Source organism: Sorghum bicolor, chromosome 4 (assembly GCF_000003195.3).
Source record: "Sorghum bicolor cultivar BTx623 chromosome 4, Sorghum_bicolor_NCBIv3, whole genome shotgun sequence".
In the NCBI taxonomy this organism is placed as follows: Eukaryota; Viridiplantae; Streptophyta; class Magnoliopsida; order Poales; family Poaceae; genus Sorghum; species Sorghum bicolor.
The window spans coordinates 5,067,051-5,089,027 of NC_012873.2; the positions used below are offsets into that span (position 1 = coordinate 5,067,051).

Genomic DNA, 21,977 nt, shown 5'->3' on the forward strand with positions numbered 1-21,977 from the left:
ATATAACTTATTTATTTTATTATTTGTACAAAAACACTGTATGAGACAAATGGTTAAACATGATATAAGTTAAAAGTGTCATCTATCTTTGGGGCCGAGGGAGTAGACAGTTACATGCATGTGTGGACCTTTTAAGGTGAAGTTTTACATCAATCAAATACTCCTACTAGACAATCTGTTCTTAAGTACTCCCACCATATACCAAACATAAGCCACTTTATATGTTTGTCCTGAATCAAACGTCTTCAACTTCGATCAAGTATATACCAAAATGCAAATAAATAAATAAATAAGTCAGATCCATTAAGGTCTCTATGAAATGAGTTTTGGTAGAACATTTATTTAAACTCGTAGATGTTAGTATTTCTTTTTAACACTTGGTCACAACTAGTGGAGTTTGACTTACAGTAATTTGGAATGGGTAGAGTATTTATTTATCTTACGGTCTATATGCATAATGCCCCTACTGTCATTTATTAGGGGAAAGCACAAAGTAGAGGAGAAGGAGAAGAGAGAAAAAATGTTGTTTTCTTCTTTTCAGATGAAGGAATACATAAAATATTTGTCAATATGCTTTAAAATTCCTCGCCACTTTGTTGTTTGAAAAAAAAAACTATTTTCCCCATTCATGAGTAGTATAAAGTATTATTGTCCATGTGTCTATCGAGGATGAATTATTGGCCATGTTGATTGGGAGTGTAAGCATGTCGTGTAAGGCAATGGAACCATCAGAATTCTTTACTATAACACATTAACCACAGAACGGGACATTTAATATTTATTTATAAAAAAGAAAAAAAAAACAGAACGAGACTCGCCACGGCCACATGTTCAGCTTTTTGAGCCTTAATTAACCCGCATCAAACTCTCAACGGCCTGGAATGCGACGGGTTACTATCTTCAGTCCAATGTATTTCATTTCGAGCTGATGTTGAACTGACATTGAAACGAAAAGAAAACCAGTTCGACCAGCACGTGCAAAGTATTTCATTTGCAGCGGATAACAAAAAAATTACAAACTTTAAATTAGTCGATTCGGCGAATCCATCTCTTGGATTTATTGAGCTGCCGATCTTTTTTTCCGAGACATTTGATCGGTTCGCAGCTGGCTGTCTTTTCCAGATGGTCCATCGTTTGCAATGAAGGATCCCAGCCTCTGGTAAGAGTCCATTGCAAAAACAAATGAAGTTTCGGAATTGAAATGGGTGGTCAGATAAATGAAAATTGAGCCTCAAAAATCTGGACGCCGTCGTAGTTTAGTCGTCAACGGATCATCAAGTTCACTGTTCCTGCCAATAAATCGAAGATCACTGATCGAAATTAATTGTGAAAGATTACAATTCGAAGATCACTGTTGAAAATTAATTGCAACCAGGTGCGTGCTACTAACGATGAATGGGGTTGACTCCATCCGATGACAGGTCTACCAATCCAAGTGTTCCAGGTTTCCCTTTCACTAGAAGAGGGCACTGTCGTTTGAACCCTTCAACGGACTCTAATGTGCCTCAGTTAATGACACACAGGGGTCAAGGATTGCAAAGATTGCCCGCTAGGGAAGGGCACAATGAGCAAAGCTAGGAATTGCTTGCCAATACTCCAGGGAACAGATGCTAGATCATCGTATCAATTTGCAGAATGTTACCAGCAAGAGAGACTCCAACAGCAATGCATCAACATACAAACATAATCTTTGGATTAATCCGCACTGTTACTGTATTCTCCGCAGAAGAGCTAGGGGGGAAAGATACATAAGCATATGATCCAATCATGTGTCAAACTTAGCAGAGCTATGTTACACAACTAACACAAGCAAACAGGGTGAATTCTGTACAAGATAGCAGAACTAGTCATTGTACATTTTAGAAACTTGTCTCAACTGTAACAGGACGGTATAGGAGGCAGAGAACTACTAGTAATTTACAACGCAACCTTGCTTGACCATTGTAAAGCCACAATGTTAATCCTCCAGCTCGACCAGCTGCGCCCTTCTCTCGGCAGCTTTCTTCCTGACGAAAATCCCCCACCTTATTGCAGCCTTGATCTTGAGCCAGCCAACAACAGCTTTGCCAGATGAATGGCTGCGCTCAGTTTGGTTCGGTAAGGGAGAGGGCATGTAAGACTGGAAGTTGAAAGTGTCGTCTGGCAAACTGCCAGAAGCTCCACCCATACTGAAGACCCTCAGAAGCTGCTGCATGTCCTCGCTCTCAAGCATCTGGTGACTCTTCACGTGAATGTCTTCGGTGAAGTCATCAGCATACTGATTGTCACGGTTTCTGGGCCAATCACTACCATATCCCACGTTTGCTGGCTGAATTGCCTGGCCTTGAGAAATTACTTGCTGCAACTGGCCCAGTTCCAGACCCATGGCATCATTTGCAGACCCTGTCAGCATGTTAGGTGGTAAGAACGAAAATGTGTCATCATATGGTGGCTGGACAATGGCAGACTGGACATTGGTGGATGAACTCTGGAGTTGAGATGGATGTGTTGCTGATTGGTCAACACCATACCCTGCAGAATTGGTTCCACCTGAAACAAATTAAAGCACGGCGCTCAAATTTCAAAGGCTCACTACAATGATCTAACATATATTTGCATGTCTAATATCTTAGAGCCTCGTATCAAATTAATATCCATATCAATATCAATGTAATTACAACAGCAGTTTGGATTTCCACTTAACATAAGCAACAAACTGAAACAACCAACAAAATAGAACTCTGGTAATCGTATCTTTGCCTTAGATAGTCAGATGCTGCTCACCAGATGGTGATGGCCCTGACATGCTCGTCGAGGAGAGGTGTTGTTGATATGAAATTGGACCACCCACAGGAGCATGTGTCTCAGCTTGACCAGTGGATGCAGCCTTTTTCTTTGGTTTAGGGTTCAAAAGACCTTTGCCATCATATTCAATGACATACATCCAGTTATCATATGATTTCTTTACCAATCCATCAGCAAACAGCTGCAAAGAACAATGAAGTTAAAATTAGTGGCACTTTTATATAAAAAAAGATTAAAAGAATCATCTGAGCAATGAAAAGAGAGCTACTTCAATTGAGTAGGCAATTTACTACAAGCTCATACTTTTCAAGAATAGTTGCATGCCCGCATCAATAGAGAAGGCCATAAGAGCTCTGACACATTGATGAGTGAAGTGGTCATAATTCATAAACTTCTCAAAGATTTGGTACCTTCCATGTAAATGACATGAAAGTTCTGGACAGTGGATACTTAAAAAAAACATTTTTGACCTCATAATCCTTGTGTACAATGGAATATGAAGAAATCTAGATTCTAGATCAATATAACATAACATCATGTTTTGAACTGAAATGTATTAAGATTTCTAAGCTCCACAGATTGGCAATTGTGGTACCCAACTTGCACGATCTTCAAAACAAAAGCATCGTATTGCATAGTTTTGAAAGAATAGCATCGGTATGCAATTTAGTTTTATCTTGGAAGACAACTTAAAACATATGCAGTGTCACTTAATATCCTGAATATAAGATAAGCTGATAACAAGACAAACCTTTTGGCTTTCATCAAGACTCTCAGATGAATAGAACTGCTCGCCAGAAATCAACCCACAGAATGCATAGATGTTGTTGAAAATAGCACCAATACTTCTGCTCTCATCAGAATAGTATATGTAATATTTTCCACTTAAGACACATGTCTTTGCATGTTCCACAAGGGTTTCCCACATTTTGTTGGACATACCACTTCCAAGTATCTATCACAGAATAGCATTTATTGTCAGAAGCCGAGACACATAAAATGAAAGTATAATAAAAACAAGTTAATAACACACGAGCACATGAACTTACATTGCGCAATTTCTGTGGGTCCCGAACCACGAGCCTGAGGAAATCCTCAACTGTAGATATTCCAGATTTGTTCAGCCTCTTATGGAATGACCCATCCTTCCCTATTTTTTCCAACCTCCAAACCTCGTCTTTCAGTGTAGGTGGATAGTGCTTCTTGTACACTAGATAATGAAATTGAAATAGTTTAGATCTATATCAAGTAGAAATACACAAATAAATTTTTGGGACGTACATTCTCCTCTATGGTCCTTAACCATAAAGGCTTCTGTTTTTGCCTCACGAATGCGAACACCCTCACAAAATCCTGAGGCAATCTTCAAGCCAAGCCTGAATTTCCTACTCCTTATCCAGCTAGAGTTATCTATGAACGTAAGCTCCCCAGTTGTCCCGACACCCTCTTTTAGTGTGACTTGTAGATCACCAGTCAAAATAGGCCGCTTGCCCTCACGCTCCTTCACAACATGACTGTCAAACTCTTCCCCTGTCCAGCCCTCCTCATCTTTATTGTTAAAATCGCCTTCGAGAACAACAATGTCAAGTTTGGCAGACGACTCTGGTCCAGAGGATACAACACAACCAGTGCCAGCATCAAGCAAAACAACATGAATTACAGCTCCCTGCTCCCCTTCAACTTTTCCTCCGGTGAAAAGGGGAAGTGACAGCCTTGTCCGGAATTGGAGCTGCAGAGTTCTTCCATCTGGACCTTCAATTCGCTTCGGGGAAGACCTGTTATATTTAAAAGGAGAGGGAAAAAATCATTAGCATCAACATGCTTCCTTATTTGGATTGCAATCTACAAAGAATGGCAAGTGGAGCAAAATGCTTTATTCTTAAATAAGCTCCATGAATAGGTCATTGATGAAGCAACTACTACCACTCACTACTTACAGGGTTGAATTGAGTAAGAAAAAGGATGTTTTGTGAATTTACATCTAGAATAGGCACAAAGCTAATGTGTATAATAATTCTCCCTAATTTGAATGTGATAGGATTACACTCTGCTAAGATGCTATTAATGCAGAAGGAATAGTGCAAGAACCTAAAGGAATATGCATTTAGCCTATATGGAACAGCATACCTTCCACCGATTGCTGCAGGGCCAAGTCTGACCAGTGCGCGCTCCACTTCTTCACTGACCTATTATCAAGTAAATGATGAACAAAGTCAGAGACAGATAAAGGAATGGATGCATTTGTGCTTGATGAATAGTTTCTACATGATGTTCTTACTACTCTACGAAGAATTGGTTCCAATGATGAGCAGAGCCTCTGCAGACTATCCATCTTTAAAGCTTCAACAATAACACTGCATGGTAGATAGAGAGAGACTGTTTACAACAACTAGAATGTGATAGGTCACTAATAAGTCTGTTATTAGTAAGTTAAAATAAAACGCCAAACAAGCAAGAGAGTCGGTTCTGTCAGCAACAGAAAATCTACATACATACATACAAGTGCAATAACTATGGAAGGATGGTTGGAAGTGCATGAAGGAATCGCTACAGGGGTGGCCATACAAGTGCATGTTAACAGAAAATTAGTACTATTAACATGCGGTTCAACAACTCATGAAAACGTGAGAAGTTTGGTGCATGTTCAGTCTTCAACTTGCCTTTGCAAAGAGAATACATGTATATCATACATGCAACTGCATTATAACACTGGTTATTAGAAAGCAGTGGCGAAAGCCAGATAAAAGGTATGTGTGGCATAGTAGCGTTGTGCACCTGGATTAATAGCAGACACTGAGAAAAAAATACAGAACATAGACAGAATAAAAAAGAGGACATCAAATTTGAGGTATGGTGTTGGCCATATCTAGCCCTACCAAGAGCTCCGCCACTGTTAGAAAGACAAATCCATTCCTATTTATTTTCTTACAACAATCCATGGGTCACCGAATCTGTCTAGACTCATATACACCAACACTGTATGTTTGCATAGGCTACCATGCTCTAATTTTACTTGAGATCTTTACATACTTCCTGGAAACATACACCAAACTTGGAGAATTTAAGTGACTTTATGTTAAGAAGAAACAGGAACCGACAGTCAAAAAAAAAGAAACAGGAACCCAAATCCGCATTGAATAGGACTTGAACTTGAGGCCTTGTTTGGATGTTGCCAGATTCACCTCAATCCACATGTATTGGGGTGGATTGGAGTCTCCAATCTACCCCAACACATGTGGATTATGGCGAATACAACTACATCTACATCCAAACAGGCCTGAGTAGACTGAGCATGCAGCCACTGAACTACACCCTTAACCAACCAAGCTGGGCTCAATTCCTTTTGCTTACCTGGTAACTCACACTGGACAGCGGTTACTTCAACTTTGAAATAAAGAGGGGGCATTACCTGATTCGCCGAAAACCCAACGGTCAAAGCGTTATTACTCATGTCCAACTAACAAAAACATTAGGTCGACAGTAAAAATACAAATACTTCCCATTTTGGATAAGGTAGCACTATGAATACTCCATGCTAAGGTACATGCTTTCACGAGTTGCGCTACATAAAAGACCTAACATGTGCACCAAGAATAATGTTTCTTCCAAATTCCACGATCCAGCCAAGCAGTTTGCCATCATTGTGGCCAATTCTCCAACAGCGTGCAATAAACCCTAGCTTAAACGCTGCTCTTAGCACAGACCAGTAGCCACTGAAGATGAATTCAGCTCGACAAGTTCAGCCCACCCAAGACAAAAGAGGGACATAAAAAAACACAAGGAACCATTTCCACAGGTACTCACTACCACAACAGATCAGCGGAAAGTAATCCACAACCAAATTTCCGATTGCATACAATATTGTAAGTCATAGGGCTCTCGCTTAGTGCTCCCAGTCCCCCATTCATGCAACTAATTGCGCAGCTTGTCAAACAGAAGCACATCATGAAGCTAAAACACGCACAAAAGTGGAACCCGGAGAGTTCCTCACCTGGCTAGAGCCGGAGGCCGCGCCCTCTTGGCATCAGGACCCCCGTCGCCGGCGCCGCCACTGCTGCCGGCGGCGTCCTCGAGCCCACGCTTCTCCTTCATCGCTGGCACGAGGCCACCGAGCAAATCTGCACCGAATCCAGTGGAATTCGCGTTAGATTCCGCCCCTCTACAGTTCGGCCCGCGTGAATAACCAGCTGACAGGGGTGAGGGGGAGATTGCTCACCTGGGTCAGACACCGGAATCAGAGACGAGCCAAGATCGCGGGTGGACAAAGGGAAGGGCAGCGACCGACCGCGCACACAGTTCGATGTGGTAGGGGGGGAATGAACCTATATACTGTAGATTACTACCAACACTGCGCACCCGGCCATCGACTCATCCATCGCAAATCAGTCACTGACAACGGGCCCAATGCTAGGGTTAGTATGCCGGTCCCATTCGACAGCCACGGTACAAGAGCGGGTATGTGGCGGCACGGTGCGAAGCGAAAAGTGGAAGTGGCACATTGCGGGCCCCGCAGTGACAGTGACGTCGCCATCTGATTGGGTGACGTGGCCTCGGCGCACGCAAATATCCCAAGGGCACGAGAGCGCGCGGCGGGGGCCGGGAGGCGCGGGCGGTCCACCAACGGCGTGATCCTCCGGCGGGGGCGGGAGGCGATAATGATTACCACCATATGGAGAAGGCTCAAGGGAATAATCAACACGTGAGTAGGGCCAGTACCCCAACTAGCTTAAGAAAAAAATTATAACTTGCTTTTCTACGTTGACGTTTTATGAAAGGGAAATGATGATTGTTATTGAAAAGTTTCCCAAAATGATAATACGCTTATACACAAATAATTTCACACCACCTCGACATAGATGAACGCGGGCAATACTTAACATGGAAATGATTCTTTTAATCAAGAAATAAAATGTTTCCTAGCATTGTAGAGTGATTATATAGATAAAATACTATTTTCTTGTATTCATAGATATAATCATACGGAGTATAATATAAAGTGTGATTATAATGTTCACACTATAAATGATACTAAGATATGTAAGTGGCTTCTTTCATAACAAAGGAAGCCACGTTCATTCCATGTGAAATAAAACACAGTACATCCATGTGATTGCATGGTTGGGACACAATGTTAATACCCTTCTGACACAATTAGTAACATGAATTAAAGCAATAATGTAATTTCTCGCAACAAGATGGCACACTACAAAAGCAATTATATACCATGGCGGTAGATCTAGACAATGTATATGTTTTCTATTGACAAATTTGTTGCTGGTATCCTCAAAGTATGAATTAGTATATGTTTCCAAATATCGGCGGAAAATGTCCTTAAACTAAATCTCTATCTCTACTGATTTAAAGCAAGTAAACAACTCATAAACTTTGTACTAATAATACTTTATTTTTGTTTTAGAAACCGTTCACGCACACGTGCGTACACTTGGGCCATATTTGGCAAGACGAATCTATAGCATTTGTAGCTATAATATATTTTTTTATTTTCTTGTTTGAGAAAAATACATGTTTCTCCATCGAATAAGGTGAAACTCTTTCCAGTTGTAGCTTGCAAGCGTGGAACGAGCAGAAGGCATATACGTTCTCTGCTTGTTTCTTGTCTAGTTACGCTTTAGAATTTGAATCTAGCTAGCTAGCTAAGCAGTTTCACTACATAATTAGGAGTCTCTAGAGAAACAATTTTCAAGGAGAGTTTTATCCAAAATATTACTTTTGAAATCTAGAGTTTTACCAAATGATATGTTAAGCGAACCAAAATAAATCAGAAAGCATCAAGCTTTACTATGACGGGTATTAACTTGTCCTATGAGACAACCAAATTGAGTTTGGGAGTATATTTCATAGAGCTTGTGCTCCTGAACTATGGATATTTAAACATTATGATAAATTGTCGCATTCAAATTATTTTGTTGTCTAATGATGAACAAAATAGTGGTTCATAAGAGAAAGCTTATCATTAGCTGCTTTGATGGAGAGCAATCTTGGATATGCATTTAAAATAGTTTATTGGAGATCAACTTTGGATACATGTATAGATAGTTGCATACATAACTCTCTTTGGCCATGTGTGTGTGTTGGCCAATGGATATCCTACCATGGGTGTGGGTTTCTATAGGGTAATTCCTAGGGTTAATATTGTGAGGGTTAAGCAATACTTGCCAATCCATGAGCAAGGTTTTTTCCCAGGGTGATCTAGGTTGGTATAGACATTGCGTTGGAACTCTTTTTCATTTCTCCTCCTTCCTCACCGCCAAATGCAATGCGTAGTAACAGGGATGACTTTAGGGTTTGGTGCTTGGGGGTGGCACCTCCACCTCCTCCTTGAATTCCTATATTTTTATTCCTCTCATTCTCCCTACTTCTTCTTCCTACTTGTGTTCTTGGTGGAAAAAAGGGTGGAGAGATGGGATTTACTTGCGGGAGAGAAAGTGTGAGTGGGTACTAGTGTTGGTGTTGCACTCTATATCGGGATGATATGTGGGGGTGGAAGAGGATGGGAGTTTGATAACTCAACTCTGCATGCGCTATGTTCTGGTAGATCATACGATGTTTCGACACTGTCCATTAGAGGATAGCCCTAAGTGACTCCAGCTAGTTTGGCACAACAGTCGTCGAGCCATCCAATAGTCTTAGTGGATTGTCCACCACTTCATATAAATGTGTAACTCACAATACTTAGCGTCTACATTTGCAAATGAGGCTTTTTATAATGCAATGCTTATAATGATTATGTTTAACTAATGCATGCTAGGATGTGACATGGTCTTTAACATGGACTATCCCCTTGGAAATAAAGGCATTTTTAGGAGCAGCCATTAACATCAACCACCATTAGAAATAGATTCTTTTCAAAAAAAGGTTCAACCTTGCTTTTATACAACAAATAAGTTTGTATAGAGTGCTAGGGACACCAACTTGCAGGAAAGAGTAGCAAGAAACTCTGCCACGCAGGTTAGCCAACACAAAACTCACCCAACTTCAAGGAACTATGAAAATATATGCAAACGTCTTTTAAAAGTCATGATGTGGATTTGTATCCTCCAATAAGGCACATGGCCATTCTTGCATATGCGTCTTCAGCATGTCCACCATTCTACCATCAAAATCCTTCAATCACGACTATGACATTTGGAGGTAAGGATCAATTTTGGAGCAAATTAGTTCTAGATATATGGAAACCTTTTCTTGATATACATCTTGTTTCTATTAGTCCAAAGTTCCCAAGCTCAACCCCGAGGAAAAAAATATTAGATCATAATTTTTGTAGCCTAAAGGACACCAATTGTTAAACCAATTATCATGCTATGTGGGATTTTGTACTAACCCAAGGTTCCTTAAGCAATTCCACACAATTAGCTACTATGCATTGAACAAAAATGTTATCAACCCTCTCATAGTTATATATCATAGATAATGCATCTGCCACTACCCTTCTAATGCTTTTGTTTAAGATCTACCCCTGTTTTGACTTTGTCATTGGAAGCTAACCATATGAACATCCTTATTTTAAGTGTAGCATATTCTTCCTTAGTTTTGTCATTATTTTTGAAGTTAGACCTCTAAAAGTAAAAAAACTACACATGGTTCTGGTGGTGTAATTTACTTTTGCCTCTAGAGCCCCATGTCACTTTGTTTATCTCACCATTGACTACAAGATTCTAGTAGCACTAGCAGCCTGTCACACTCACTTTTCTCATGTTCCCCAAAAGGAACTTCTAAACTTAACAGTATAGGAATCCTAAATCTAACATTTCTTGATAGTTTTATCAAGATTATTGCACTAGTTAAAGAAGAGGTGGGAAGTTTATGCTAAGATGGACATCTCCTGCCAAGACTTCCTTTCGAAATATGTTCTCATTTTGCCTGATCTAATAAAGGTAATTCCCTAAATAATTTTACATTTACTTATGCTTATCCCCTTCCAAAAATGAGAGCCTCCTCTACATATGTTGCAACAAGTTTCTATATCCCTCAAGTATTTCTGTTTTGAGCATTTGGTAGCATATATCATTCTCTTTATCCTAAAGTATCCTCAATACCCAGTCTCCCAAAATCTTTGGGCAAACCTTTTCCAAATTTGGATCTTAGATAAGCTAGGACAGAACATCTATAGCTTAAAAAGGTCTAGAAATATCTATATTGCATTAATAGCTCATATCTTACCTATAATTAGTAGCTAGCCCTCCAACCTATTCAATAGCAATTTCTAGATAGCAACCAAACTGGCATGCAACATAAAATATCATTTGAATCCATCCTCTTGAGCTTGACCATAATCTTGATAAACCTTGACAATTGCGCTGCCATCAGTCATGATGTTCACAATGAGCTTGACCATAGCGAACATGCCCTCACCAATAGTCTGGTTAAGTGTGTTCTTTCCAACACTTCGTACATCTCATCCTTATCATTCTCCCATTAGCTACTAGCCTCATGTGTTTCTTCGCATGATTGGCCCAAAGACAGTGCAAAGGGCAACAGACCCTAGTACATTTTGCATTTAGCAACCCTAATGCACATGATGTCTGTGAAAGCTAACATTACCTTTGTAGATTTTTCTTGGAGAAAGTATTTATTTTATGTCCTTGAAATACCATTGTGGTTTGTTTTTTCTCCTCGAACTTCAAAATCGAACATCCTACCCACTGAACTATGAAAACCATTCACATGAGCTCTCTTACCTAGTTTGAAGTGGTTTCATCATTTTTAGCTTTAAAATATGATAAGAATTTTGTAAGGTTTTAAAACCATGAAAAAGTCTCTAAGCTTCTAAAATTCACAGAAAAATCCAAGAGATAGATTAAGACATGACAAACATAAATAAAATATTATGAGCTCATGAAAAGATATTAGAAGCTTCTAAAATGTAGACTAGATATAGGAAATGATTTTGTTTTTAGAAAATATATAAAATTTACAAAACAATATAATCGACGTATAAATGTTTTAAACTTTTTGCACAAAAAAGTAAGACATGCAACCGTAAAAAATAGCATATAACACACATTCACAAAAAATAACATACATGAGTTATGAATGTGTCCATGCTATGTATTTATGTTGGTTTCATATCATGTAATATTTTTTGGGAATTTATATTTTTTGGATACTTTGACCATTTTCCTGTAGCTAGATCTCATTTTTGAAAGCTCCAAGAGATCTCTAAATATTTGTTTGGATTTTACATGTCTCAATGTACCTCCAAGTTTTTTCTTAGAATTTTTGATATCTTATTAGAAGCTTAGAGGTATTTTTCATGTTTAAGAAAACTTTATGAGGTATTTATGAGATTTTTTTAACTATGACAAGATAAAACCACCTTAAAATCGCTTCAAGCCAGGGATGAAAGGTAGTTTCAATGGTTTTGAGAGTCCAATGGGTAGGATGTCTGATTTTAAGACTTCGATTTAGTAGAAAAATAAGACTATATAGGAATAATTTAGATGGAAAATATAGCCTTTTTTTTCCTTTGTGGGAGATGGACGTGATTCGGCCGACTGCAACTAACCGGCGTTCCACGCGAGCTAATAAGGAGCGAGCAGGCTGAGACAAGTGATTCACGCCGTACTGGGCCCTGTATTTACCTCGGCCTAGTTTTCCCCACCAGCCTGTATTTCGCGAAATGGCCGTCCCGGCCCATTATCTGCTGATCCAGTACACTCGACGGTAAGGGGCCCATAAACGTCGCGAGAACGATGAGCCGCAGCCGAAACGAGGGCACCTCAGCCATCGCCGGATCCGTCGGCGCCGAAAGCCGCCGGCACGTACGACCTGCCGGTTCTTCTCCGGCCTCCCTGCCTGCCAGTCTGCACGTGTGGGCTCCCTCATGACTTGGGTAGAGCCGCAGCCCGCAGAGGCATTTGCCTGGAGAGGGATGGCTCGAGTCGAGTTGACGGACGACGACGGTAGCTATCGGCGCACGCAAGCACGCGTGCCTTTCCTGATCGGTCTATGGTGCGCGTGCGTACTTCTCCAGCGGACAGCCACACCGGCCGGACGGCCGCGTTTGGCCCGTCCATGTGACCAATGCTCCTCTCATCCTCTGCCAGATCGGCCGGGAACCACTTGCACATGCATGCGCCGACGCGCGGCACGGAACCGATGGAGGGACAACACGCGAGAGTGTGCTGCTTTGCCGTCGGGCTGGGCCGATGGCTCCACGTACCAGGTTGGATGCTGACTTCCCGTACGTGTCAGAAAAGGCAAGTCCTCCCCAAATGTGCCGAGTTCATGCAAGTCATTTTTTTCTCAAGCTCCAGGCCTCTTTTTTTTTGTGTGTGCCTTTGGAAACGGATCTCAAAGTAGAGCCAAACAGTAGTGCGATCATAACATGACGCATTGCAAAAAAAAAAAAAAAGTTGCTCACACCGCCCACCATGCACGCAACTGGGTCGCACAGTGGCGTATGGATCGCATCGATCTATGAACAGAAGCTACACGTGCAGTTGCAGGCAGCGGAAAACCGTCTGGAACCCTCTCCACCACCCACCAGCCTAGTAGCCTTGAACAGTCGAGGCCGCACGCAGGCTGTAGCGCATCACACACAGACCGGCGACATGCCATATCATACGGTGATGGATACGGGGGGCCTTTTTGCATTCGGCGATCGATCGACGAGTGGCTTCGCATCCACGGCGGCAGATGCACGCACAGCCCCCGACCCGCACCCGACCCACCGAATCTCCCCTCCTCACGGGCACGGCACACGGCTTGCTTGGATTGGACAGGATGATATGATCATCACAGGAGCTGACACAAGGTGGCGGCGGCTGAGGTGGGCCCACCCGCCGCCTAGGGGAGACAGGGAGTTGGGGTTGGCGGTACGGGCCAATCGTAGCGCGCGCGTCAACCTGCCCGCTCCGGGCCCACCCTCCCCGGCCAGCCCATGCTCGAGCTCGATACGCGCACCGGCACCGCCCTGCTGATGGATGGGCGTCCTCCAATCCGTGACATCCTGAGACCACGCCACTGAGACCTTGTTTACATCTAAAATCTTTTCAGATTTTGATACTGTAGTAAATTCGTTTTTATTTGAAAACATTGTCTAATCATAGAGTAACTATGCTTAAAAGATTTGTATCATGATTTATAGATAAACTGTACAATTAGTTATCTTTTTTATTTATATTTAATGTTATATGCAAGTGTCGCAAGATTCGATGTGACGAAGAATCTTGTAAAGTTTTGGGTTTTTCTAAACAAGACCTGAGTAATGAACGCTCATAACTTCGAAAAGATGTATAGGGAGCTCAAGTTGAAGTGTTGAAAGAGACATGCACGATCTGCTACCCTCCCGACTTTTCTTCACAAATCTAAAGCCATGTTTTCAAAGTAGTAGTATAAACCTAAAACGATCCGGGTTCCATATTATAAAAATGGCTTAGCTCCAGAAGCATCGGAGACGGAGATAAATCTATCTCGCCAGCTAATGGCACGATCTCCAGCGGAGATGCTCGCAGAAGCGGTAACCAAAAGCCAGCAAGCAGCAGCGGAGGGACACCGGAGCAGCATGCTGGATTCGGCAAAGCGCGCGCGCGGCACGGGCACATGCGTGCTGAGCCTGCCGCCCGCCGCACCGGATCGCGGCCGCGCTGTCCCTGTCCGTCCACGGGATATGACGGCATCCAGTTCGTCATCACCCGCCGCGCCCAAATGACCCGTCTGCCCCTCCCGTGCACGTCTCCCTCTCCCCCTGCCCCTGCCCGCCGCCCTCGCGCGGTGGTTGCCTTCGGCGGCAGGTCACGCGACGCGATCGTCCAGGCCAGGCCAGCGCGCCGGGCGGCGAGACGCGACGGGCCGGCGTCCGCGTCGTCGATCGATTTGCATGCGTGCTCGCACTCGACCGCGCGTCAAAACGCGGGCAGACCCGCGCCGGCCGTGGGCCGCGGAAAACGCCGCCGCCGATCGAGTGGAGTACACGCGCGGGACCCGGCCTGTGTCGAGCGCACGGCCAGCGTGAGCGCGCCAAAGTTGCGGTGGATTTGCCGGGCGGCCGGGGCCCTCGGCCTGGCGCATCAAATCCGTTGGTGTTTCCGAGGGAGATTTTCCTCTGGAAAGACGAGTTTTGGACGGTTTGTCTTTCCTGCATCACACTGATGACTGTTTTCTGTTCACGTACGGTAGGATACACTAAAAAACCCAAATTTTCTAAACAAGGCCTTGATCCACGAAGATCTTGTTTAGTTTGCAAAAAATTTTAAGATTCTCTGTCACATTGAATCTTTAGTCTATAGAGTATTAAATATAAACGAAAATAAAAATTAATTGCATAGTTTGCCTGTAATTTACGAGATGAGTCTTTTGAACCTAGTTAGTCCGTAATTGTATCCAATACAAACGAAAACGCTGACCTAAAATGTCCAAGCCGGGGCTACTCTACAGTCTACACCTACACGCGATCGCGGGCGATTCTTGACGTGTATTTGTGCAAACCGAAACAGTTAATAAGACTGTTCTAGAAAATTCGTGAGGGTGGATAATTCTCACTTGACGATATGAGAAACTTCTAGTGCAAAAAATAGTATGGTAGGTCAAGAGCGAGCGCTATCGCCTGTCGTCGTCGTCGTCGGCAGCAGTATATACGGCATTGAAATCTACGGGGTAGATATACGTCAGAGCAATTAAACACATGGACTCCCCGAGTAGCCCGGCTCGATCTTGCACCGAGGCCATTTGCGACATTTCGCTTGCGCGCGGCACGTCGTCGCAGCCTCGCCCTCGCGGATCCCAGCTAGTGCCGACTGGTCTCCGGAGTGGGAAGGCAAAGCCAGCTAGACTGACGTGGACTGGCAGCGATGGTGTCACATGTCAATGATGAAGATATGTGGTCGTTAATTACTCACAAGCACATCCATTAATGCTACTTTTCAACTACTCATACGAGTATAATTACAGTACTCAGTACTCTTGACTGTCAACGCGGGCGGTGGCTGGCGGCCAAAACGACGACGTCAAACCGCGCACCATAAAGCTAACCCTTGTCTCTTAGCACCTTGTTGAGGTTAACCGCGCGGTGAGGTTGACGCTAACGCGTCGTCTGAGTTGCCGCTTTGCTACGTCATCTAGTAATATCTTCTCCGTGCTTGATCTAGCTTATCGACTACATACTCACGCAAATTACCTTGGTCATCAGTTTAGTTAATTAGCCTGTGACTTGTGTCATAAGCTTAAGCTAGGCTTTGTCGTGCCGGAAAAAGGCAGGCTAGCTAAACCGTTTTGTCTAAGCGTGAAGTTTAAATATTCTAGTATATACAAAGTGTGATCCCGCTGATGATCTAGCATGTACACGCGGCGATAAGCTGCAGGGATGCTATGATTAAATAGCGTGATCCGTACAGAGATTATTCGAAACCCTTGCTGTCTAAAGTCTAGTCTAATGACCTAATCACTGGCGGCCAAGACCAGTGATCGCCATGCTAACCCAGCAGCAGCTCCTCTAAGACGATTGCTCGAGCGGGGCCCACGCCTCCCATGACCCGGTATCAGCACGTGGGCCTCCACCACCCAAAAATCCACGAGATCACCATTTCGCGTACTATTTTCGCTTGGCCCGCGGCGGCCCACGTGTCCCCAAGCCCACGTCACCGTCGCCGCCCTGCCCCACCTACCCGTACCCATCGCCCCAACAAGCGCGCCCACCCGCGACAGAGACGAACGCGGGCGCGGCTGCTGCCTGCTTCAACCTTCATCACCCTATAAAGCAAGGAATAGTCGCAGCTTGCTCCAGCTTCGCAAGCTTCCCTTCCCTGCTAATTGATCCTGCCATTAGTAGCAAGTGCCATCGTCGCGGCTGCCGGTTGAGAGAGAGAGAGAGAGCGATCGATCGAGGAGAGATCACGTACGTGTACGCGCGTTCGATGGAGGCCCTGGTGGCGGGGAGGTACTGGGGTGTCGGGGGACGGCGGTGCGAGGCGTGCGGGGGCTCGCCGGCGGCGGTGCACTGCCGGACGTGCCCGGGCGGCGGGGCGTACCTGTGCGCGGGGTGCGACGCGGGCCACGCGCGGGCCGGGCACGAGAGGGTGTGGGTGTGCGAGGTGTGCGAGCGCGCGCCGGCCGCCGTCACGTGCCGCGCCGACGCGGCCGCGCTCTGCGCCGCGTGCGACGCCGACATCCACGACGCGAACCCGCTGGCGCGCCGCCACGAGCGCGTGCCCGTGCAGCCCATCGGCGCGGCCGCGGCCGCGCCCGCCGCGGAGACGCTGCTGTTCGGCGCCGCCGCGGAAGAGAATCAGGACGACGACGACGGCGCCGCCGCGGCGGCTAAGGTCGTCGGCGTCGACGCCGGTAAGCTGGCGGACTTCCTGTTCGCGGACGTCATGGACCCGTTCTTCGGCCAAGACTTCACTGGTGGCACCAGGTTCCCGCACGCCGACAGCGTTGTGCCTAACAAGGGATCCTGCGGCGGCGGCGGCGCTGTGGACCTTGACTTTGGTGGTGGCGTCGCCGCCGCAGCCGTCGCTGCCAAGCCGTCCTACAGCTCCTACACCGCGGCGTCGCTCGGCCACAGCGTAAGTGTGCTTATTAGTAGCAGTACGCGTGATCGTTTGCTAGTTACGGTATCTAATCTTCGTTTGGACTTTGGTTTTGGTCGAGCAGGGCTCGTCGTCGGAGGTCGGCCTGGTCCCAGACGCGATGTGCGGCCGCGGCGGGAGCGTGACCGGCGGCGTCATCGAGCTCGACTTCGCGCAGTCCAAGGCCGCCTACCTGCCTTACGCTGCAACTCCGACCCACAGTGTAAGACCATGTGCTCTGCGCTCCCAGCTATAATACTTTCCTAGGCAAGACGAAGAGATCGAGCACGTGCAAAATTGCTATAGCTAGGAGGATCGTTTGATGGATCATGCACCGATCTGACCTTGGTTTTGGTATGTCCAGATGTCATCTTTGGACGTGGGTGCGGTGCCGGAACGCGGTGACGGGGTCATGGCGGGCAGGGTCGCGACGCCGCCGGCGGCGGCGGCCGCGGAGAGCAGGGAGGCGCGGCTGATGCGGTACCGCGAGAAGCGGAAGAACCGGCGGTTCGAGAAGACGATCCGCTACGCGTCCCGGAAGGCCTACGCGGAGTCGCGGCCGCGCATCAAGGGCCGCTTCGCGAAGCGCGCGGACGACAACGACGCCGACGCCGACGCCGACTTCGACTTCGACGCGGGTGCCGCGGCGGCGACGGCGCCGGCGCGGTCGCGGTCGCAGCAGCAGCAGCCATCGTACCCCTATGTGCTCGACTTCGCCGCCGGCTACGGCGTCGTGCCCACATTCTGACGACGCGTACCGTGTAATTATTGCTGCTGCGTCGCGTGCCCATGTTTTTGAGCCGGCCGATGCTTGGATTAGGCCGGCGTGACGCGCGCACACGAATCCGGCGTGCGTGCCATGCTGCATGCGCGCGTGCGTGTTTGCTAGAGCGGCAGGCGAGCTCTAGTTGGTGGTTGCGGCATGCCGTTTTGAGCTAGCCATGGGTAAAATTAGCAGGCTAGTGTGTACTGCTACTACGTGTTTGCTGGAGCGACCAGTTCTAGTAGTACGCGTTGTACTACTTGTGTAATTTTAGATCAGGAAGATGCTTAGCATCTGACGGTCTATTTCAATGATGATCGATGTAGTATTATGCTATATTTGGCAAGGCCACGATCTATTGCAAAGTTGCGTGCATGTGCTATACTCCTACTTTGGAGTATCGAAGCTCCTACGGCAGATTGAGGCCCTAGCAGCTGGCACGCAGTTCAACCTATGACCCTAGCTTTCCTTCAATCGAAATGGTTGCGCACGTATCGGTTTATGTATTACTCTTATATATATACCATAATAAGACAGGCCGTGAGCGTCCATCCTACATATGAAATTTGTAGGATGACTATTAATTAATTATAGTGAGCAAAAAGATTATTTATCTGATGCAAATTGACGATTCATGAGAAGGAGGCCCTGTTTGGTTCCCACCAAAAAAACCTTTTATCCTATCGTATCGAATATTTAAATACATACATAGAGCATTAAATATAGAATAAAATAATTAATTATATAGTTTGTATGTATTTTACGAGAAAAATCTTTTAAATTTAATTAGTTCATGATTGAACACTAATTGCTATAGTTACAAATGTGCTATAGCATCCAAAAACTTTTATTTTTGCGAACTAAATAAGAAGGATGTGTATGTATGCTTGTTTCCTCCCTTTGTACGAAGGGTCTCCATATATTGAATTATTGATGATAGGTACATGCATACTTTAGAGAATTTCGATCATATACGTGACTACTCTCTCAATCCTAAACTATAAGATGTTTTAAGAATCTTGCAAAGTTAAAACATCTCAAGTTGAACATAATTATATGATAAAATAATATATTTATTATACCACTAAGTATTATTAGATTTTTCATTAATTATATTTTTATAGTATATCTATTTGATGTCAAAATTTTTTGTAATTTTCTCTATAATTTTGGTCAAACTTGAGATGTTTTGATTTTCCAATACTCTTGGAATGTGTTGTAGTTTGGAATAGCGGGAGTACTCTCTTTAACGCTCCACGGGGCCTTATTCGGCATTTCCCTCTCTTTTTCCTTTTTTTTTGTTTTCCCCTTTTCATGGATTTTTCCCTCAAAAAAATGACACAAAATAGCGCACCCATCGTGCTAGTCTGTATAAACTATCAACCAAAGGATAGTTCTTAGTACATAGACTTTCTTCCATCTTCCAAGATCAAAGAACAATAAAAAAGGCATCCTTGGACACCTTCCCTCCAGGATTGATGCACCCAATGTTGATGCAGGCTTTAATCCTATCATGCGAGAGACCGGCTTAGACTGTCTCCAACAAGAGAGGCATCACACTACCCATACCCAAAATACATATTTCACAAGCAAAAATCATCGCCAACAGAGCACGCAAACGTGAGACCATTTTGCGTCGAAGGAGAGAGGGAACCCAAATATGCGTCGCCTCTCTCCTCAAACGCAAATATATGGTGTTGTGGAGGAGAAGGCCCGCTCACCTGAGATGTGATGGGTGCCGCCGCAGAGACCGGAAGGGGAGAGGGTGCCGGTGGCTGGGCGCTTGGTGGGGAGGAAGGGAGGCTCGGCGCTCAATGCTCAGATTCTCTAGGAAAGGAGCCCCGCCATGCCCAATCGACTGGATCAGCTCGCAGATGTCCGGAAGGGGACAGGGATTGCTTGATGGGGAGGGAAGCGGAAGCGGGCGACACAAGCATCGGGGGCTCTCCTCTGGTTTTGGGTCAGCTGTTGGTAAACAGCCGATTTGGGTGCGTGACCCTTTTTTCTTGCAAGACCAAAAGGAAGAAATATGTCTTGTATATAGGTGAGGGCTGTTAGAGACAGTCTTAGGTTTTGTTGCTAGAAATCATCCGAGTGAGGTGGGTTCCTCAGGCTAAACTAGTGACCGCTTATCTTCCTAAGTCGAAGAGGCTCTCTCGACCTTGATCCCCTAGTTGCATCATCATCGAGTAGGCAAAAGAACTTTTTTCAAGACTTCGAAGTCACAAAATGTCATAGGAGGGCTAATGGAGTGGTTCATGCTCTAGGACAATTCAGCAGGACAGTGTTTTCATCTTGTATATATTATGTGTAAAGGTGTCCTGACCTAGCTACGTACGTGTCAGAAGCCTTGGACTCTGATTGTAATCACGCGCCATATACCATGGTTGAAATATAAGCTCTTTCCCGTGTTAAAGAAAAAGACACCTCCATTGTAGAGAGGGTTAGAATGCCTTGAGCACATGTTATGACATTGACATTAGAGGTGGGCCTCAACTTAAGAAGGACCCACCATAAGGTCAAGGGTCGGTTTACACGATTTGGATGCTTAATGAATATTGGATGGGTCTTGGAGAATCAATAACCTTATCTTAAGTGTCGTAAGGTCAAGAGCCGACTTACACGATCCATGACAACTAGTACGGGAACAGAAAGAAACTAAACAAGCTAATGGCATGTGTTAACCCAAACTGCTAAAAAGTTATACAGGGTTAGAATCATAGAATGCATGTTTGATCCAATTAGAATGATCAAACATGAACTAATTTTAAAAAGTTATTTGCATAACCAATGATTAATTGGTGAGATGAATCTATTAATTCCGTAGACTAATTAGAATTAATAGATTTGTCTCACCAACTAGACACCGCTTATGCAATTAGTTTTAAGATTGGTGAGACCATGGAGTTGTCCAACTCACCAAAATGTATTTGGGAGAAATAAATAAAACTATCTCCAACAATTTCTCAGTTCTAAAATATAGAAGACAATTTTATATCAGAAATTCTATATTATTTTTAAATTATCTTAACCATTTTTATATATTATTTCTCTTTTGTATATTTGTATCATGACATCTTCACTAAGGGAGAGGCCACTAGCAAGTGGCCACCGCTCCTCTTTACTAGATGGAAAGGCGATGTAACCATGACGCGATGGATGGATTGGTCTGGCTAGTTTCAGCCTGACTGCTGAGGCTATAACGTCAAGTAAAATGAGACAAATTTTAAACTCTGAAATGACATTTATTATAGGACGGAGGGGTATATAGCTCATTGCCCTCTAGGCCTCTACTAAGCTCAAAGAGTTGAGTTAAATTATTTGATACCCATCCCCATAAGAAAAGCATCTTAGTTCTCAAGATTTTTAGTACACGAGGTCGGGTCTCAAACTTATGGTCAGTGCTCAAGATTTTGTTGCGTCAGGCCTTGATCCTCTAACGTGTAAGGTCAACTATTGCGGCATCACCGCCTCAACACCATTGATGCTCTAACAGATATGTAAATGTACTGAGTGCAGTGAAAAATTGCAGGAATAAATAAACTATAGCGAGGCAAATTTATTCTGAGATTAATTAACATTTTTTTTCGGAATAGGCGAAGTGCTTGTCGACAATTACTTTGTTAACTTCGAGATCCGTCGGCTCAGTATTTCAGAATGCCCACAAAAATAGGTTTATGTATGTACATGTGTTTAACTGTTTATAGAGGTGAATATGAATATATGTGTGTATTTATGAGCGTGTTTCCAATATAATTGAAAAAGGTATCCTGTGTACTATACCATAATAAAGGGGAGATAGAAATTCCGTTATTAAGTTACTAACGAGACAATTAGTTTTAGTTTGCTGGGCCTTTGCATGCTGACGGGATTTTAAAAAGGCAGCATTCCGGCCCATTCTA

The 21,977-nt window shown here is 44.4% G+C and overlaps 2 protein-coding genes across 2 annotated transcripts; one reads left to right on the forward strand and one right to left on the reverse strand.

Moving 5' to 3' along the window:
* On the reverse strand, positions 1,667-7,134 carry LOC8079393 (calmodulin-binding protein 60 B). Its single transcript, XM_002453351.2, has 9 exons — positions 7,001-7,134; positions 6,776-6,902; positions 5,063-5,138; positions 4,912-4,970; positions 4,066-4,559; positions 3,834-3,994; positions 3,536-3,739; positions 2,764-2,965; positions 1,667-2,529 (listed from the first exon to the last, which is right to left on the reverse strand). The coding sequence occupies exons 2-9, from the start codon at positions 6,874-6,876 to the stop codon at positions 1,958-1,960; spliced, it is 1,869 nt and encodes a 622-aa protein (XP_002453396.1). The 5' UTR covers positions 6,877-6,902; positions 7,001-7,134; the 3' UTR covers positions 1,667-1,957.
* Positions 16,478-18,426, forward strand: LOC8079394 (zinc finger protein CONSTANS-LIKE 3). Its single transcript, XM_021458162.1, has 3 exons — positions 16,478-17,309; positions 17,398-17,535; positions 17,677-18,426. The coding sequence occupies exons 1-3, from the start codon at positions 16,659-16,661 to the stop codon at positions 18,058-18,060; spliced, it is 1,173 nt and encodes a 390-aa protein (XP_021313837.1). The 5' UTR covers positions 16,478-16,658; the 3' UTR covers positions 18,061-18,426.